This window comes from Sphaeroforma arctica (assembly GCF_001186125.1).
Source record: "Sphaeroforma arctica JP610 unplaced genomic scaffold supercont1.55, whole genome shotgun sequence".
Lineage (NCBI taxonomy): Eukaryota > Ichthyosporea > Ichthyophonida > Sphaeroforma > Sphaeroforma arctica.
The window spans coordinates 22,809-41,209 of record NW_014040503.1 but is presented as its reverse complement, the minus strand read 5'-3'; the positions used below and the strand labels follow the sequence as shown (position 1 = coordinate 41,209).

At 42.8% G+C, this 18,401-nt stretch overlaps 3 protein-coding genes across 3 annotated transcripts in view; 1 reads left to right on the top strand and 2 right to left on the bottom strand.

Annotated features, from left to right (window-relative positions):
- SARC_01395 (hypothetical protein) overlaps positions 1-1,091 on the bottom strand; it is a 6,835-nt gene extending 5,744 nt beyond the window's left edge. The window contains exon 1 of the mRNA XM_014304866.1: positions 451-1,091. Coding sequence (XP_014160341.1) covers positions 451-1,050 — 600 coding nt within the window. The 5' untranslated portion in view covers positions 1,051-1,091. The remainder of the gene's footprint in view (positions 1-450) is intronic.
- A 564-nt stretch (positions 1,092-1,655) lies between these two features.
- On the bottom strand, positions 1,656-2,927 carry SARC_01394 (hypothetical protein). The gene has a single exon (XM_014304865.1). It carries the CDS (start codon positions 2,767-2,769, stop codon positions 2,293-2,295), a length of 477 nt encoding a protein of 158 aa, XP_014160340.1. The 5' UTR covers positions 2,770-2,927; the 3' UTR covers positions 1,656-2,292.
- Positions 2,928-4,691: 1,764 nt separating this feature from the next.
- Positions 4,692-17,774, top strand: SARC_01393 (hypothetical protein). The gene is made up of 13 exons (XM_014304864.1): positions 4,692-5,200; positions 6,337-6,434; positions 6,832-7,015; positions 7,907-8,068; positions 8,402-8,760; positions 9,039-9,779; positions 10,120-10,293; positions 10,909-11,016; positions 11,592-11,797; positions 12,134-12,323; positions 12,816-13,029; positions 13,339-13,542; positions 13,906-17,774. The coding sequence occupies exons 1-13, from the start codon at positions 4,708-4,710 to the stop codon at positions 17,610-17,612; spliced, it is 6,840 nt and encodes a 2,279-aa protein (XP_014160339.1). The 5' UTR covers positions 4,692-4,707; the 3' UTR covers positions 17,613-17,774.
- The last annotated feature ends 627 nt before the right edge of the window (positions 17,775-18,401 follow it).

Sequence of the window (18,401 nt, the reverse complement as noted above, 5' to 3'; positions counted from 1 at the left end):
GTATATATATTTGTGTATAATATATACGTGTGTGTGTAATACATACTATATATTATATATATATATATATATATGTATATATATATATATATATATGTGTGTGTGTGTGTGTATGTGTATGTATATGTATATATACATGTGCATGTACATGTATATATATATATATATATATATATATATATAAATATATATATATAGTATAGTATAGTTTGCACATGTTCACTATCAAATTCTGCTATCAAATGTGCCGGTAAAATAATAGGTAGCTGTTTCAAATGCCTCTTACGAGTCAGATCTTATGAAGTGTTGTGAGCAAGAACAAAATACGTTTGACTCTTAGACAGTCAAATCTTCCTAGGTATGCAGTGTGGGCAGTACAAATTGAACATCTCAATACATCATAGCTATACATGCTACCAACATTATTTGGTGCTCCTCGAGTGTGCATACCTTTTCAGTGTATTCTGATACATTCAGAGCCGCCTCAACTAACCTCAGATATTTTCGTTCTTCGAAAGTTAATCTCAACGGAATCGATTTGGATCGTTCTACGAACCATTCTCCCAGCCCTTGGTGTGCCTCGGTACGATGTACCTTGGCCTCTTCAATGCCTCCCAAAACTTTATTACCATTCTCAAGTTCAAGCTCTACCGAATCCAATTCTACTGGATTATTAGTATCGGCTTTATTTCCATTGTCACAGAGCTGCGGTTGCCCAACTTCAACACCCATTATGGCATTGATTTTGTGTCGTTTACGCGTACCTGACCGGTGTATTGAGTCCACACACACCTCGCAGAAATCATCTTGACATTCCACACAAGACCGGGATGCGGGTTGGTCGGTACATTCGATGCACATACCGGGAGGGCATTCCCCCGCTTCCTCTGGTGAGTTGGTTTCTACCTCTGTTTCACTCATTTCATTCTCGATCTCGTCATCTTCTCCCAGTTCCTCTTTGTCTAGAAGACGAGTTAATTTGTCTAGATGAGCCTGATGGGCAACGGCCTCCTCATTCTTTCCGTCCATCATGGTTACAATCCACGGCATTAGTGATTAGGTCCAAAGTTTTAAAATCCGAATATATCGTATTTTTACGACAGTGTATATACAAATTTGTATCTATTGCGGGCTATAAAATATCCAAAATGTGTGGGCTGTAACACTTTCTAGTGGAGACTAGAGACTAGAGAGACAGTCAGACTCTGGAGTCTGGAGTGACCGCGGGGACTCACTCGACTCAGGAGTCAGGACTGTTCACAGTGCAACTCCCGCGAAAAACTCTTGGCTTCATTTTAACTAGTGAGACTGTTAGACTCCAACAAAACTTGAGAGAGCGACTGTGCGCGAGAGAGACCCCTAAATAGTCTAGGTGTGTAGCTAGATACAATCTCTATTATTATTTTTTGAAGCTACTTGCATAATGCAGCACCCTGAAATCATGTCTAAATGCTAGCACATCAGTGCAGATTGCAGATGTAAAGTGTATTTAGGCTTCTCAGGTTTGTGTATACATATGGAGTATTTCATATCCTTGAGTCGAGTATTCGTAGATAATAACAACCTATGTCCACAAACAGCCATAAAATACTCCCAACAAGCCTTTTTTTCTTGGTTAAAAACGTGAAACATGCTAGCCCACTATGTATTGCAATCGGACGTTCAAACGCATATATTAATAGCTTTTCCCTACGATGCGCAGATAAAGGTCTACGTATAGCCTGCTGATTGGAAACTTGATATAGCTGTGCCACAGTTAAATTGAGTAGCTTTCAAACAGCGCTAATATTTATTATCCGCACGCTACCAAACTCGGTATTACATATGCCTGGATCGCTTTATTTACGCGTCTGGTAAACTTGTTTCCTCGGCTCCTTGTGATGATAAAAGAACCTCCGAAATTTTCTGCTAACTCGAGCCCACAGTTAGTCAGCAAACGTGGTCGAAATTTCAAATTCTTCGTCGACTACGACGTCCTATCGAGTTAGCCCTGGAAGGCTTGAAATACCCACAAGTGTACAGGAGATAATTATCCATATAGTGGACGGCCTTTTGACGGGTGTCAATAGAAGTTGCAAAACGCACGCTAGTGTCACTGGACATCAATCACCCAGCGCCATCCTGTGAACTGTTCTTAGCGTGCACTAATTGGTCAACGATTTTCGTCCTTGGCCAAATAATATGATCAGCATACCCTCGGTATAAGCATATAGCACCAGTGTCTCCAAAATCAAGTGTATCTCGCAGAAAGTTGGCGCCATAATCAATCATGGAGGTGTACTCTGCCCCGTCTTAATCTCCACGAAACTTCTTCTTCTCTTCATCTGACATTTTTGCAATTTTCGACCTGGCTGATATTTTCTTCTTCCTAGACCCTGATTCGCTTGAAGTTGTATTCGCGTTACTAGTTCTACCAGTCAACAGGTCTAGTGGTGTTTTTCCCTTCGCGGCGTTCTCCTTCATAAGCTCTCTAACATCATCAGTAATACTTTTACCAGTCTGAACGTATTCTGTGTAGTATGCATAGCACATGAAAAATACCGAGCCCATAAAGGTGTAACCGAAAACAGTCCAGAAGTCCAGTTCACTTATAGCCTTTCCCATCTCAGTTCGCATCTGACCAAAAAATGATTGCTCAACCTTTTCGCTTGCAAAATTCTCATGAGTGCTCGCAGTGAGGGGCTCATCGTCGTCATCTATGATAACGTTCTCATGACCAAGTACAATCGGCAGCACAACTGCTGCTAGCAGAACTGCAGTATCTATCATGATAGTTGTCTACTTCTTGCGAATGTATTTTGTGCACTACCTCTCGTCAGTAAATATACCACCGAGAGGAGACTCATAAGAGTCCTCGTCTCCACGACGAAAACGAAGATTTTTTGTTCATATATTTTAGTAAAAGTAGGCATTTTTTTTTTAAATTTTCGTAAATACAACTGTCGTATGTTTATGGAATTATTTTTTATATATAAAAAAGAGGTTACTCATAGCCAAAATACTCTTCAATGGATTGTCGTACGGAGTACGGACTCGTCCGTTTTCTTGCTTTCTTATTTTTGGAGCCTATGTATTTGCCTTTTTAGGCACAGCCTCCTAAAATAAAACAAAAATAGAGGGTTATAGGGTCAAGATTTATTTTCTTATAACTTATTTAAAAAAAAATATATTATTGTTCTCACAACACGTGTGACGAGAAATCGGGTTTGATCAGCTTTTTTTTCACATATTGGGAACCTTCACTATTTTTTTAATTTTTTTTGGTTCATACGTATGTACATTTGTAAATATTCGAATATGTGTAAATAAGTATCCCTCAATTTTCCTATTTTTCCCCCAGCGGTATAAGTGCTGTGATGTGGGTGAGGTATATTATGACAATCGTTGCACCGCCTTGTGCACGTATATACATATACAGAAAAATTATCAGTCCTTCCAACTACAATCAATTGGGAAGATAAAAGATAATTGTTCTCTTAGCATAACTTGATTTTAATATGTAGATCTCTTCTTGCCACTCTATCGTAGGATTCTCGAATACGATATTCAACAAAAACATATAAAAATACGCATCTTAGTGTGGTTATTCCTTCGAGGAAACCCAAATGTATACCTACCTACAAAGTGCCTGTTTTAATTTCTTGCTCTCTTCCCATTGCCTTGGCAATTGTACTTCTTTAAATTCGTATTCAGTATTTCATATGAGAATATCCAAGAGAATATACAGCTACGATATATATACACAATATTTTGGGGATTTGTAACATGTATCAAAACATATTCACAAGCTTACGAATTTTTATACATTTGCTAGCCAACACGGTATATCTCACCATATACTGAGCCTTGGTCTACATATTCAGGTTTTTGATGTTACTTTCGACAACCCCTGGTTAATATTCAAGATTTCGTGCAAGCCTTGGTCATGTATGTATGCATATAAATATATATATATATATATATATATATATATATATATATATATATACAGATACATAGCCTTATACATATATATATATATAAATAGAAAAATTTAAATAAATCTAAAAATAATGATGAAATATAAATATAAATATATATATATATATACCCGCATCATATATATATACATGTACATATTCCTATACTTATATTTTTACTTGCACATATACATGTACATAGACATATACGTATACATATACATATACATATACATATACGTATACATATACATATACATATACATATACATATACATATACATATACATATACATATACATATACATATAAAGATAAAGATAAATAAAAATATAGATATAGATATAGATATAGATATATATGTGCATCGCATTTATATAATATGTATACATATGCATATGTGGGAGCGTGCGCGTGTGTGTGTGTGTGAGTGACACGTAGACGAGTATGTTTGACCGAGTACACACGCACTGGGCTTTTTAGCTTAACGATTTTGCGATTATTTAATATTTTTGTTCAAAAAATACAACAATGCTTCCTCTCTTTTTTTTGGCGGGCAGGCATGTTCCCCAAACAACCTGAACAAATATTTTTTTGTTAAATACAGCACTATGTCTACACATACTTGATCTGTGTATTGATCGATTGATATTTGTTTGTGCGATGAGGAGATTGAACGAGTTTATGTCTACTGCAATTCTATACTAATCAGCAAGTACAGTATGTTATGATCGCTCACAAGAATAGTATGGAGAGTACTCAACCATCCGAGACTGCTTCTGCAGCGCAGATCAACACAAGTGAAAATATTTTTAAAACAGACACACCAAAAGCTGGTCTAGTGAAGCACAAGGCAACACATAGTTGGCTGCCGGTTTGCGTTTCACCCGAGACCACTGAACCACTCAGCTCAAGCATTTCACAGTCCAAATCAACCAATACAAACGTATCACAGGCCAACTCAAGTGTTCCACGTTCCAACTCAAGTTTATCTCGACCAATCTCAATCAATACAAGTATATCACTACCCAACTCGAGTGTATCGCAGCCTAGCCCAAGTGTATTGCAGCCTAGCTCAAGTGTGTCACAAAGCAGCCCAAGTATATCGCAATCGGGTGGTATAGGTGTCAAACAAGATCCGGTAGAAGTCCGTACACGGCCACAGATTACTATCAATTTCCGCTGGAAGCAGTCGAACAAAATTAGATCGAAAACTATATTCTCCTCCATCGGAGCGAAGGGTGAGTTGTCTATACTATGTTATATTGCGACGTCGCATTTTTTTTTCTATTGTGTTCGTTTACATGTAGTTTTTCCTTATAGTAGTTGTTCGAAATATAACCTGTTGATGCCTATCTACATTTACTTTCACATTCACTAGTTATTTGTCTACGTGGCGAGTGACGTAGGCTCAGACCACAATACAATGATATTTACATAAAAAATCAAACATTGTCTGAAAGAACACACAGTATAGTAGCCGTATACGATCACAAACTGAGTACGTCGAATACGTTCGGGATTACAGATTTGCCGTCGATGATTTTAGTTGTGACTATGATATCCCAAAGAAATATTGGCTTCATCTTTACGTTTTCATGTTGGCCACTGTATAAACCGTAGTGAATCTACCGCTACAGTGTCAAGAATTTCTGTTAAACTAGTGCGAAGCCTGCGCAGCATATGCATGTATCTATTGTTTACCGTTACACATTATGAAATTTACGGATTTGACGCTACACGCTCCAGTCTGAACTGAATGCATTCGTCTGAATTGAGAATTTGAAAACGCTATTTAGCTATCTAATGCGACAACACATATTTTGTGGACACGGACTTACAATTTATGTTATCTGAAAGGCAAGCAGTCTATGATTTGTATACAACTCTCGTCTTGACGCCATGGGCTCGCATATGTGAATCTAATAGCAAGTATAATGTTTCATTTTTCGGTTGAATTGAAAGCGAATTTGGTAGAGAATCAAAGATATTAAATAATCCATCAGTCATGAAGGCCTCGTATCGCTAGCTCTGTACGTATTCCAAAAGCTTTATATTCATGCGTATCAATGTAACGTACGCTGCTGCACGGTACTTGTGTGTAGGTCTGTTTGATATCATGTGTATACGGTCGCAAATTGGCACGTGGCTCATGAACGTCTCCATATCTACAGCTAGATGCTTGACTGATTTATGGGCATTCAATGGTCCATAATCAAAATTGTAGTTGATGCGCGATGTGAATCTAAACACATCGCATTTTCTTGGCACAGATTGCGATCCCCCGCATCCTCAAGTCACACATGTACCTCTGTCTGGCATGATTCCATCATTGCGCGTCTTTGACTCTCATCCGCACGATTTACAATACAAACAGCACGCAAAGAATGCAGGGCGCCTGCTTCGGTGATCAGTAAGAAAACACCCCTGACTCAAAATATACAGACTGGTGGCAGTGTTGCAAGGATATCTCAGGTAAATCTTACTCGCATTGTTCGATTCTCGTATATACAGCAAATAAGTATAGGCAACACCTTGAGCGTGGTATATATGTTGGGCCGGATTGTATGTAGCCTAAATCGTCTGCTGACTCGAGGTAGTTCCGTAACTTTCTCAACTTCCTGAGTACCATTTGGTGACCGAGTCAGTAGAACACTCAATAGACCACTAAAAGTATTTGATTAATTTGTCGTCTGTCACCAGCTTGTAACTGTATATGACCATAGCCGGATTGAGTATGTTTTTGCCATTATTTAGTAGGGTCCCTTCACACTGACGCGATGGCCAGGTGATTTTTTTTTCTCGATACTTACATGCATTTTCACCGTGCTGAGCTAATTGTAATTGTTCTTCTACACACGCACCCTAACAGGTGGTAGAACGCCCTGACTTCAGCATCGATAGTATATCCCTCGCCGAAGCATCTTCACCTTTTCGGTTCAATCGCCAGCAATGGTTGAGGCATTTTACAAAGCCGCTGAGGGATCAAACGCGCATGAGCGCTCCTCCATCTGATTGGCACATGCGCTCGTACTTCCGCTTGCTCAGAGAAGATGGTGCGTCACTTTCCCCTTCAATTGGCATTACAGTTTTTTTGTGTTTGTTCTATATGTTTTGTGTATTCGAATATGGAGAGAGGTATGTGTTTGGTGCGTAAGATATCTATAGCCTAGTTAGATATCGACTGGCATGAATGTTGTTTGATTCAAACATTTTTATAACTACACCATTCAGTTGAAATTATTGTCTAAGTCCGAGAAGGTGACGTTTGCCATATACAAAAGCATGAAAAGTTGTATTCGAGTATTTTAGGCCTAGGGGTCGTAGTTCACTGTGTCGATGAGGCGCTGAAGGGATTTGATGAAAAATGTGTATATATTTATATACTCGAATGTCGATTTAAATTTGTTACTTTTTCCACTCATTTTGAACCGCGTGTGTGGTAATGAAGTGTATCTCTATTCATTTTTAGGCGTACGTCGTGTATATCTTTTGGATCCGTAGTTTCCATCACTTTTATGGATCATACAGAATGCATCCCGCAACTCGTTTCATCACATACAGCTAATAGCTTAGGATACTTTTATACCACGTCACAAATCACGTAGCAATTTAGTTGGCTGCTTGTACCTTTGATCTGGAAATCGTTTACCCATATGCTGCTTGCCTGGCTTGGCACCCATTGCCCTTCCTAGGTGCGGAGTACATCACATCACTCTACAATTGTGTAAGAATGGCCTCGCATCTGAACTTGAATTGACCTTTTTTTTCTATGCATAAATCCATCACTGGGTACGAGATACAATGTACTGATGGCTACCATCTGGTGTCGCAATCACCTACACAGCTGCCAACACGTACTACATATAAAACGTGAATAGTATCATCCCATCAACTCCTCACACTATCTGATGGTTTGTGAATGTCTCCTCGTGTGCAAACCATAGGCCTGGAAAGGATACAAAGGAAAAATGCGTTGCGGAAGATTGCCAATGCAGATTTTAGTGGGGCAGCCACCAAGTCTCACACTAGAACTGCGGGTACTGTCGACAGCTGTGCCCCCTCTTCGGTCGTCTCAAAAGCCAATACGAAAAAGTTGGCGGGTAATGGTGTGTGTATTTTCAGGTGATAGGCGCCTCGCTCTGTTTGCTGCGTTAAGCGACCAAGTGATTGCACATTTTCGTGTTGACATCGCACCGGCGAGTGCCTGTGCTGTGCATCAACACACTGAAGGCCTTTGCTGTGTGCTTTTGAGTATTGTATACATTTGGATGTATGGCTGGATAGTATTTTTCAAATTGTCTCGGAGTCCTTCGTTCTCATTGAGAAGCATTGCCTTAGTCTGTAGTGAATTGATGCGGTGCTCTTCTCGTTCTTGCACCAAAACGAGTTGAAGTATTTACGATCGTGACACAATAACTATCAATTAAAACTTATTGCAGATCGCGTCGATTTTGAAACAAACTCGTTTACAGTCACAGAGAGCACGGTGCATCGGACGGCCACTATGCCGATGATGTCCAGTGCTGGCACCGAAGTCATAGAGGAGGACAATGTGTATGACTTGTTAGAGGCTCAGTATCTGCAACAACACATCAATGCACTTGCATTAGTCCAAGACGATCACGAGCAACAAGCCGGCGATTGCGAATCTACCAATTCCGGACATAATTTTAGCCCTAGTGATAAAAGCCTAAGCGCTGGTCTCGTAGGTTCTGTACTAGGAGGTGCCAGTCCATTCGCTGGGGTGTATATGCCAATCGATTCGACTGTGTCCGGTGTCGGCAGCAATTTGTACCAGGTAAGTTCGTGATTATCTACCTCTACTGAAGTAGCCTTAAGATTATGATGGTAAATCATCGGACCTGTTTGTGGAACTATCGCTAAATGATTGTCGAGGTTGTTGCAAATTTATGCTTCTTTCATAATTCTTTTCGCCGAGAGTCCCTTTGATGGATACTGCTCAAGAATGCCAGCGAAATTTGAACGATGTTGTTTCTGCACTTCTGAATAGCGTGAACTATTCAAAATATTCTGAAATCACCAAATCTAACTATCCTGCATTCATTCCCTGAACAGGTTTCGGGCACGCAGAAGCAAACCGGTGCGGGATTATCAAATACGCACAGTCAGACTCAAAGTACCCATCCAGCATACACCACACAGCCTGCAACCAGTAATGCTGCTAATACTATTCTTAGTAGTAGTGCCAATAACATGGTGGCTTCCAATGCTAATCGTGTAACCAGCGGGAATAATCCTGCAATTGTGAGTGGAGCAATGAACCCCATACCACTCAACACCGACAAAGCCAGGGCCGTGAGTAACGCGACACCAACTGGGAAAACTACCGATGGAATTGTATACGCACAAGCCAAAGTAGTGCAACCCGGCGCAAACACGCTGACAGCCACATCCGGTGTCACCCCCACTACCACACCACCTCAAGCATTCAGCCCCGCCCAAACAAATCCCCACACACTGCCACACAACGGCCAATCTAATTCCATGCCCTCTTCCGCCCCTACAAGTGCATCAATCGCGTCATCTAAACAACCTGAGCGAGAAAGTTGCAGTGTCAATTCATATGGTACAGTCAACAAGAACGGCGGTGGTTCTGACAGTTCGACCGCAGACACGGCAAATAGGGCAGGTCCTGCGATGAAAAGCGCATGTGTTCCGGGACCGCGAGCGGCTGTGGGGTCTGCAGGGGGTGCCGCACTAGAGGGTGGAGTGACCATCAATGGTGTTTCTGCCGAAAAATTCAAATTCACTACCCCTGGTCCCGGTTTATATGATGCCATCGGCAATGTAAAGGAGGTAAGGTTGTTCACGGATTCATACATGGTAAATGATAGATATATCGCACATATCGTTGTCCGCCATACTAGTACCTAGCGGGATTACATTTCTCAACTTTACACACCGCTATCATCCAGTTTTTTCTATGAGTTTTGTAAAGCATGACTATTGAAAATTTTAGATCTGATCGCTTGCGTTTCTAATGATCTGAATCATTCTTGACCGCTACCTTTCATCAAACTCCCTACACAAGAGCGGTATGAAAATAGAATATAATTGAAGGTACATATTGATATGTATATAGTTTTCAACATCAATTCTCAATTAGGAACAATCATTGTTGATTTTCAACACATAGGTGCAGACCTCGTGTGTCATCAACCTGTATTATTCGGGATATAGTCTGGGCGAAAAAGCCGACGGGGTCGTGTTCCCATACGACCGCGGCAGCCACGAACTATTGGATGCGATTGACAATCGTACTCTCCCTTTGGAGCTCGTATCACTTATCGACGTCTTGCCCGGCGTCAAGGTACATTTCTATTTTTACTTTCATTATGCTTGGTGTAATGTACCCCCAGTTTTCAAAAGACGCCATTTTTTTCATAAAAACTGTCGTATTTGATCTTTTGCTGTGACATTGTGACGGATTTGAGTTGTATTCACATTTCGGTACAGTCTTAGGCATGACATACCATATCTCGATACTACAGCGCTCGACGCCGCTACTTGCCTTTTTGGTCAGGTCTATTTTGGAGAAGTTTCCCTAATTAGCGTGAGACATGAAGTGAATCACTTCTTCTTAACTTCACTAGCGCCACCTCTGTCGCATAAAGTTGTCGTTCTACATTTCTGTGTCAGCCTTCTATCGGTTTTGATATGTGCCTGTTTGAACCTTACGCTTCTATGTCGAAATTGTTGAACATCTTCGCTATCGTTAGTTTGATATCATCTTGGTATTTTCAATGTTGTACTAGGCTATAGTGTGTGACTCAAGCTTGAGTCACACGTCTCACTTTTGTACGGAGAGAGTTTTGATCAAGACACGAAGGGTACATTCTAGCAACTTTTGCTTCTTGCGCTGACGGCGACTGGTAATTGTACAATATGGCGTATTAAAAATTTGACATGCACTCTCGTACTGCAGCGAGTTAATGGCGGTATTTTCGTAGAAGTTCGAGATCATCGCGAACCGAGCGCATTGGATCTACCTGCCCCCACCGTCTCGCGTGTATTCTTGAGGCCAACACCATTGGTATGGGTTTCATAGCGATGTTGGTATTTATTTTGTCGAAGTAGATTTGCGGGAAAGTGAAAAACATTGATTGATCAGTGTGATGTAGAAGCACAAGCGAGCACCTTCCATTATACCGTTGTTAAGCATTTCTCCTCGTGTTATTGGCTTATTCAAGGCCCGGTATGTTAGGTAATGTATAATTTCGCATGCCTCAGCGCTCAGTATTTTAGCTACCGAAAGTGTGGGTTTACCTTTGATTGGGGATAATAATGCTTTACCTCAAGTGATAACGAAGGCCTAAAAGGATAACGATGTACACTAAGCTTCCAGATTTTCCAACACAACAGTGTAAAATGCATTTGATTATGAATATTTGTAAGTTCATTTTGTGGAGAAAAAAAACAGATGCAATCCTTTTAAAGTTCGGAGAACCACTCGTATATGTTTGCTGCCCTGTAATTATATGCAAGAATACCTTCCATACGTGTCCGCACGCATTGTCCGTCACGGTTTATTCCTTTGCTTTACTTCTTAGGTAGAACTAGGCCCGCATAAGTGCTGCGCTTATCAACAACCACAATTTTCTTTTTCAGCATGTGGTCAGCTATGCGCACGAAATCGCGCTAAAGGCTGCGCAGAAGGAGTGGGGAGAAAGAGAGTTATTGCAGATAGAAGCAAAAGTCATCGCGGCCACCAGCACGCAAGCCTTGTGTTTGGATCCGAGTCCCTTTGTGCACTATGTAAATATCAGTTCACATTACAACAGACACAAGCTACATGCTGTGCTGCACAACAGAAAGTATGTATATGTATCATACTGCTTGATCGTGCGTCCACTCTCAAATATTTATTAGCTGTGGATGTATATTATTTTGTTTTACGAGTGTTGAAAATGTGTTGTTGGCGTGTAGTCTATCAGTCATTTCATTTTTCTGAGGGGTGCCTGGGCCACAACGCTGGCGCGGAAGCTACAACAGGTGAGCAAAGAAAATTAACACCGCTGAAAACGCAGTGTCCGCAGAACACTATGCTGAGCATATCTTCAAAGGTATGAGCAGTGAGTGGTTGCTGTGCTACGAAAGTTGGGAAGTCCCGATTTAAAAATTATGTTTTTTGATGTATTTTGATGATTTAGGTGCAAGAGCGCAAAGCAGAAAGCATCTGCAAGGCAATCCGCCGAAGTACATTGGGACTTCGCTGCAAATTTGTTCGATCAAGGAATGGAGATTACCGAAATGAGTTTAAGTGATGGCGAAGATGTCTCTGGTTCAGAAGTGGGATTGGTTGAAAAGCCTTTCAAGAGATCAGCGAGTATACCTGTGCAGGTGTTTATACTCGTGTCGACTGTGCGTATCTGCATATCCATTTATCGTAGTATATATATACAATATGTGAGCAGTTTGTGCATCATAGATCAACATTGTATCTTTAGTTTGTAGATAGCATGTGCGTATTATCGACTAAAGTCTGTTCATAATGACTCGGTAAACCTAAAGGTTGACTCTTGTCATCTTGATTAATGCCTATCCCTGCTTGTTTCTACCTGCTGAATTTGGGAATGAAGCACCTTAGATATATGTCATATGTGCACGTTTTGCTTGGGAATAGGTTCGATGTTCGATAGTGTCACTCCTCACACTTGCAAAGCATGGAATTGACGTTTAGTGGTGTCTTTATGTCTGAAAACTCAACGTTTTTCTAATCTCAGTAGCTGTTGCATGGTATGAAAATTCCTATTTATTGACTTTCACTATAAAAAAAGAATTCAAGATAAACTTAATATATCAACCATTGTACGCGTGCTCCTGCTTTTACAGTCTGCTATGAGTAAGCGTTACAAATCAGAGGCAGTGACCACACGCATAGTGACCACACGCATTGTAGTCTCGACTGAAGACAAGGCAGTGAGCGCAAACCAAGTGCAAAATTCATGGACTGAGCGTATCAGCGGCCGTTCCCAGTCCCAATTTGCAGTTCTCAATTTCTTGGGACGCCTCAGAGGGAGTACAGATGCGAACATGTCTCCACTTCGTAAGTTATTCCATTGTTGCATCATTATTGTGTTAGATAGTACTGAGACCCCTGTGTATGTCTGCTACAGCCTCGCTTCGTTTGCTCTGAATAATATGACTTTAACTACATTACTGAGCGAGGAAAGCGATGAGGGCAGAGAGAGATCAATATGGTGCCCGTGAGGCACGACTTCTCTTCCGAAACTGCTGATTTGCACCGGACACGAGACACGCCGACGGTGTATTAGAATTTATTCGAGATCAGAAATTGAAATCAGTCAACTCGCTATTTATCCTACTTTCGCAATACATACGTCACTATATACAGATTCGAGCTTGGATGTGACGGTATGCAATCGTTCTCGAGTGCGAGACCCGTATGCGTTGAACGCTGTGGGGGCAGCGAGCGCTGCAAAGACACCAGTTACAAGCAGAGTGGCAGTGAAATTACCGACGACACGGCCCGAAATACCAACGCGACTCAGTACTGGAGCTATCCATTGCAGAACAGTTGTTTTTCAGGGCAAAGCTGGTAAGTTTGTATGCTCGAGCGTATATTGCGATAAGTATAGTTGACAATGCGAGTTCGCATGGTGTATCATACAAGGTTGCACGGTTAGTAGTGGATATATGTGGCTACCTATGCGATCGTATGCCAACAACTCTCGATACACTTTGAGTGTGGCAAGACTTTGTTTGCCTCCCCCCTCCCGCCTTCTCCCTCGCTTCCTCTCGTCTATAAGTATTATTAACTGAAATTTCACAATTTAGCCTCATGTGTGTACCGTCCGAGTGTGTTTGCCAGTGCATATATATTTAATAGGACTTCGACTATAGATTTATTATGTCGCTGCATTCATTGACTTGTGTGTCATTCTTTGCATGCAATGCACAGGTTCAACTGGACTGGACATCGTACTTAATCGGAACAGTGTATATGAAGGCATTTTGCGCATCGTAAAATTACCGCGCAGTGCGGAGCCAACAATGAAACAGTTTGTGCTGGGTGATTACTCTTGCGCTGATCATTACGTGATGGACTTCAAGAAGCTATACAAACTAGAAGGCAATGTCTGCACCAAGGACGAGACCTTTTACCCTCCACGTACAATCATCAGTAAAACCCCCGTACCAGCAGACACACAATTTAGCTCTTCTGAAACGTCTGATGTCGGCAGCAAACCATTGCAAGGATCTGCAGCCTTGCCGTCCACGAATCTACCCGCGTATACAACCAACAATATACCGAAACCAACCCAGTCACACAATGCGTATCAAAACAGTCAGAAACTCGGCGGTATGGCTATGTCGGGCAGTAAATCACAGGCACACAAAAATTACGTGCAGAGTAACATGCAACTGAACACTGCACCTTTAACTCAACATCAGAATCAGCAACGAGTCAGTGCAGTGCAGCAAAATCCGACATACAACACTGTAACGACTACCACCACATCTTCACCAGCAGCATATCCACAACACTCTAATACTGCGCGTGCCGCTACCAAACCGCATACCAAACCCAACCAACGCCAAATGCAGCAGCAGTTCAAGATTGAACGCCGCACGTCGTCTACCGGCTCTGTTGCCATGAGCACGCCCTCAGTTGCCACCACAACCGTGAATGCTACGACATCACATCAGACCACATCAGGCGTAGGTGGGGCTGTTCCGGCCATAAATAAGTTCACAGGTGCATCAATGGGTACAGCTGGGGGTACACGCCCACTCCTTGCATCAGCAGTGTATCAGCCTACCACTACCACCGCCATTCCGCAGCAGACGTATGCCCCATCTACTGTACAGCCCCAAACTGAAGGTGCCGCATCATCGTACAATACAGGATATGCACCGACGCCCACGTCCAATACATACGCTTCCACAAGGAATAATTCTTATATACCAAATTCGAATGGATTGCAGACCAACTATCCGGCGACAAAATACGCCAACCCCACATATGAAAACAAATCGGCGACCAGCTCTTCAAAGCAATTTACAAGCAAATATGCAGCCAGTGGTGGGAAACAGTACGCTGCCAACACCACCAACAATGCTTCCGTCAATCACGCCGCGACCATCAACACGCCTAAGCAGACCGGGGGACAGGTGTTGCCAATGAATGCCAACAGTATGTCAACAAAAACAAGCAAGCAATCCGTAAATAATACTAGGCAATCTTTAAACGGTACTAGGCCTACGGTGGTGAGCAGTACACAAGCTACGAATGTTAGTCAACAGTTAGTGGGGAAGCGAACATCGTTCCAGGCCAACTATCAAACACATTACAGTACTCCTGTAACGACTACGCCAGGTGCTGCGTTAAACAGTGCCAGTAGTGGCAGCATGCTGAATAGGGTGACAACTTCATACTCGAATGGCTTTCAGTCGACGAGTGGCAATGGAGCCGGAGTCAATGGCAGTGTAGGATCTAGTGTTGTACCCAATACTCCAGGCACAGCTTCGAGTACAACCACGGATGCTAGGCGTGCATCAGTATCCGTCAGTCGCCGATCGAGCGCATCATCCACAGCGTCCCCGACAGCTACGTCCTACCTGTCCAAACAGTCGGGCGCATCTGTGTATCAGCAGCACGCAAATCAACGCGTCAACCAACCCGCGTCACAGCAAGCGAAGCAGACTAACACTCAAAGTACTGATACTGTTAGCACCGCTGTCATGACTCCCAATAACGGTTATGGAATTGCTGGTAGTGCTAGGTACAGTGATAAAAATATTGGCGCACTTTCAAATACTGGCATCGGCGTGTCCCAGGTACCCGTGACGGGCGCACAGCTGTCACAACAATCAACCAATCATGAAGTTACATCGTCGGTGCAGCAGCTGTCACGGCCACAAGTGCAGTCAGCGCAACATACACGTATACCATCAGGCAAAAATGCACACGCCATCAGCTCACATTCAGCGAATTTACCTCCAACAAATACGGCTTCAATGTCAGCAGCAACCTTATATACACAGTCAGGTCCACCACAGCAGCCCCACGCAACCTATAACACATCAATCGCTTCATCCACTACTTCCAATGTACAGCCTACAAATGTACCGAAAACAAAGTTTGTTGCACACTCAATGCATGCAACGTACACATCATCCAACAATTCCACTACAACTACGTCTACATCGCCCGATATCCAAACACTTGGTACAAATAATACCAATGCCAACGCCAATTTACCACAGACAGACACGCGTGCAATCGGGTGCGAGACCGCCGCAGCCACTGTTGGCTATAATTATGGCACAGCGACTAGTACATCTGGCACTGTAGGTGCCGTGCAGCCTATGGTCGCCCGTGACATGAAATCGGCTACCTTGACCACATCACCCGCTCTAGGTGGTGATGGGGCGGGTGTGAGGGCTAGCGTCGCAGATGCATCTCCAGGTAATCGAAACACACCAGGAGCAAATACATGGGCTGCACAAATGTCTACTGCACATTCCAACGGACTAATGCATACGAAACTCAGCTCTCCTCAGATTTCACACTCTGGCACACAGCAAATTAGTCAGGTAAATAACGACCAGACCCAACAAAGCAGTCGATTGAATAGCACCCAGTACAGCGCTCAACATCAACGTCAAATCCTAACCCAGTCTGCTAGTCAATCTCAACTGCCTGCTGGCCAATCCAGGCCATTAGCAGGTCAGTCACAGCCGTCTGCTACTCAGGCGCAATGGTCTGCCGATACTTCACAGCCTTCAGTCGGTGGAGCACAGCTATCCACCGGCCAATCACAGCCAATGCCCGGTCATTCGCAGTCGTCTAGCCAGCTACAACTAGCCGCCACATCGTCTCTGGCGCCCACCGATCAAAGCAAACTGCCGACCACACAATTGTCATCGTCCAGTAATCAGCCCCAGCTGTCCTCTGAACTACCACAAGCATCTGCCAGCGATTCACCACATATAAGCTGTCAGTCGATGCCTAGCACAACACATATACAGCCCATTGCAAGCGACTCGCACTTGCGCACCAGTCAATCAAATACGGAGCAAGCACCCGTCGTTGAAGCAAAATCTACGAATCCGCCGCCTGTATCAAGGTCGTCGTCAGTGAATTTGGATAGCGCTCCGCTATTGGCAAAGCCTCCACAGCAAGGGCACCCGAATCAGCCTCCGGACAAGGCGCAGGAGTCACAAGTACAACAGCTACCCGAGCAGTCACAATTGCAACTCGAGGGCGCATCACCCACTCTGACTATACACCCACAGCAAGGTGACGGGACACCAATTTCACAACAACAGATGGCGAGCACCTCATCTGCATTGGGAGTATGTGCACAGCAATCAGGCTGCGAGCCACACTCAGAGAGCTCGTCAACACTGGTAGCTCATAAGGGGTACGTTGGACCTATAAAGATGTCGCAGCAAACCCCTTTGCAACAATATGCGCAGCATCAACTGTCGACACAACCATCGCAGCTTTTGCCCAAGTCGCAATCGACATCGACACTACAGCCAACAGAATCACCTCCATCATCGCAGCCATCGCCTTTACCACGCACGTATCATACACGCCAGAAAAATGCAAACCAGGCCCAAGTATCGCAAATGCAAACTCGCCAAGACAAAGTTTAAATTGTTGGTTATCTGGCTTGTTCCCGATGAGCCCTGTTGGTGACACGGGTATGGATAGTGTTGTTTGCCACGATGTAACGAGTCCCCAACACTGAACTTGCGGCGAATAAAAAAATAAACTTCGGAGCAAACACCTTCATGGTGAGCACGGCCAGCATATACCACATTCTTTGAAGGCCACTTGAAAGCTTTGGGTGTGACTGCGGTAAAGCACATTTAAATATTCAGTGCGAAATTGAGAATTGGTTGGCACGACACTCTTCTACTTAAAGAAGTAAATCACTTGCCATGCCACTTCGGATTAGTATCCCCTGCATCCAACACCCACGTGGCAGCTATCTTTTATTGTCTTGTGAATACAAATGCATACGGAAATACAACCCAAAATTGTTATGATATTGTTGATTGGCCCACAAGAGTATTTGGCACAGTATTACTGTTTTTAAGCTCGCATTCATTCACGTGTATGCGCAGGACGCATGAGCCAAAGTGTGCAAATGTGATGTAATTGGTTGACTACGAATGAAGACACTTACAGACTGGAAATTTGGAAATTAATTTCGTTGCGCTTTAGGAAAAGTATAAATGCTAGAATGTTTAGAATTTTAAATGTACAACTTGCGTACAACTTGCGATATTTATTTATTTTATCGGGCTAGAGTGTGACGGACTCACAGGCAAAATACAAACACGAAGGATACATTCGTATAGAATAAAAGTGCTATACGAATATGGATCACATATTATCGTTTGATAAAATTAGACGATTGATACTTAAACTACAACTGA

Bases quoted from the DNA above. Each gene is read 5' to 3' on its own strand.
- SARC_01394 (XM_014304865.1), bottom strand. From the start codon at position 2,769: ATGATAGATACTGCAGTTCTGCTAGCAGCAGTTGTGCTGCCGATTGTA.
- SARC_01393 (XM_014304864.1), top strand. From the start codon at position 4,708: ATGGAGAGTACTCAACCATCCGAGACTGCTTCTGCAGCGCAGATCAAC. The intron at 5,201-6,336 runs GTGAGTTGTCTA...CAATACAAACAG, and splicing joins CTCCTCCATCGGAGCGAAGG to CACGCAAAGAATGCAGGGCG. The intron at 8,761-9,038 runs GTAAGTTCGTGA...TTCCCTGAACAG, and splicing joins TCGGCAGCAATTTGTACCAG to GTTTCGGGCACGCAGAAGCA.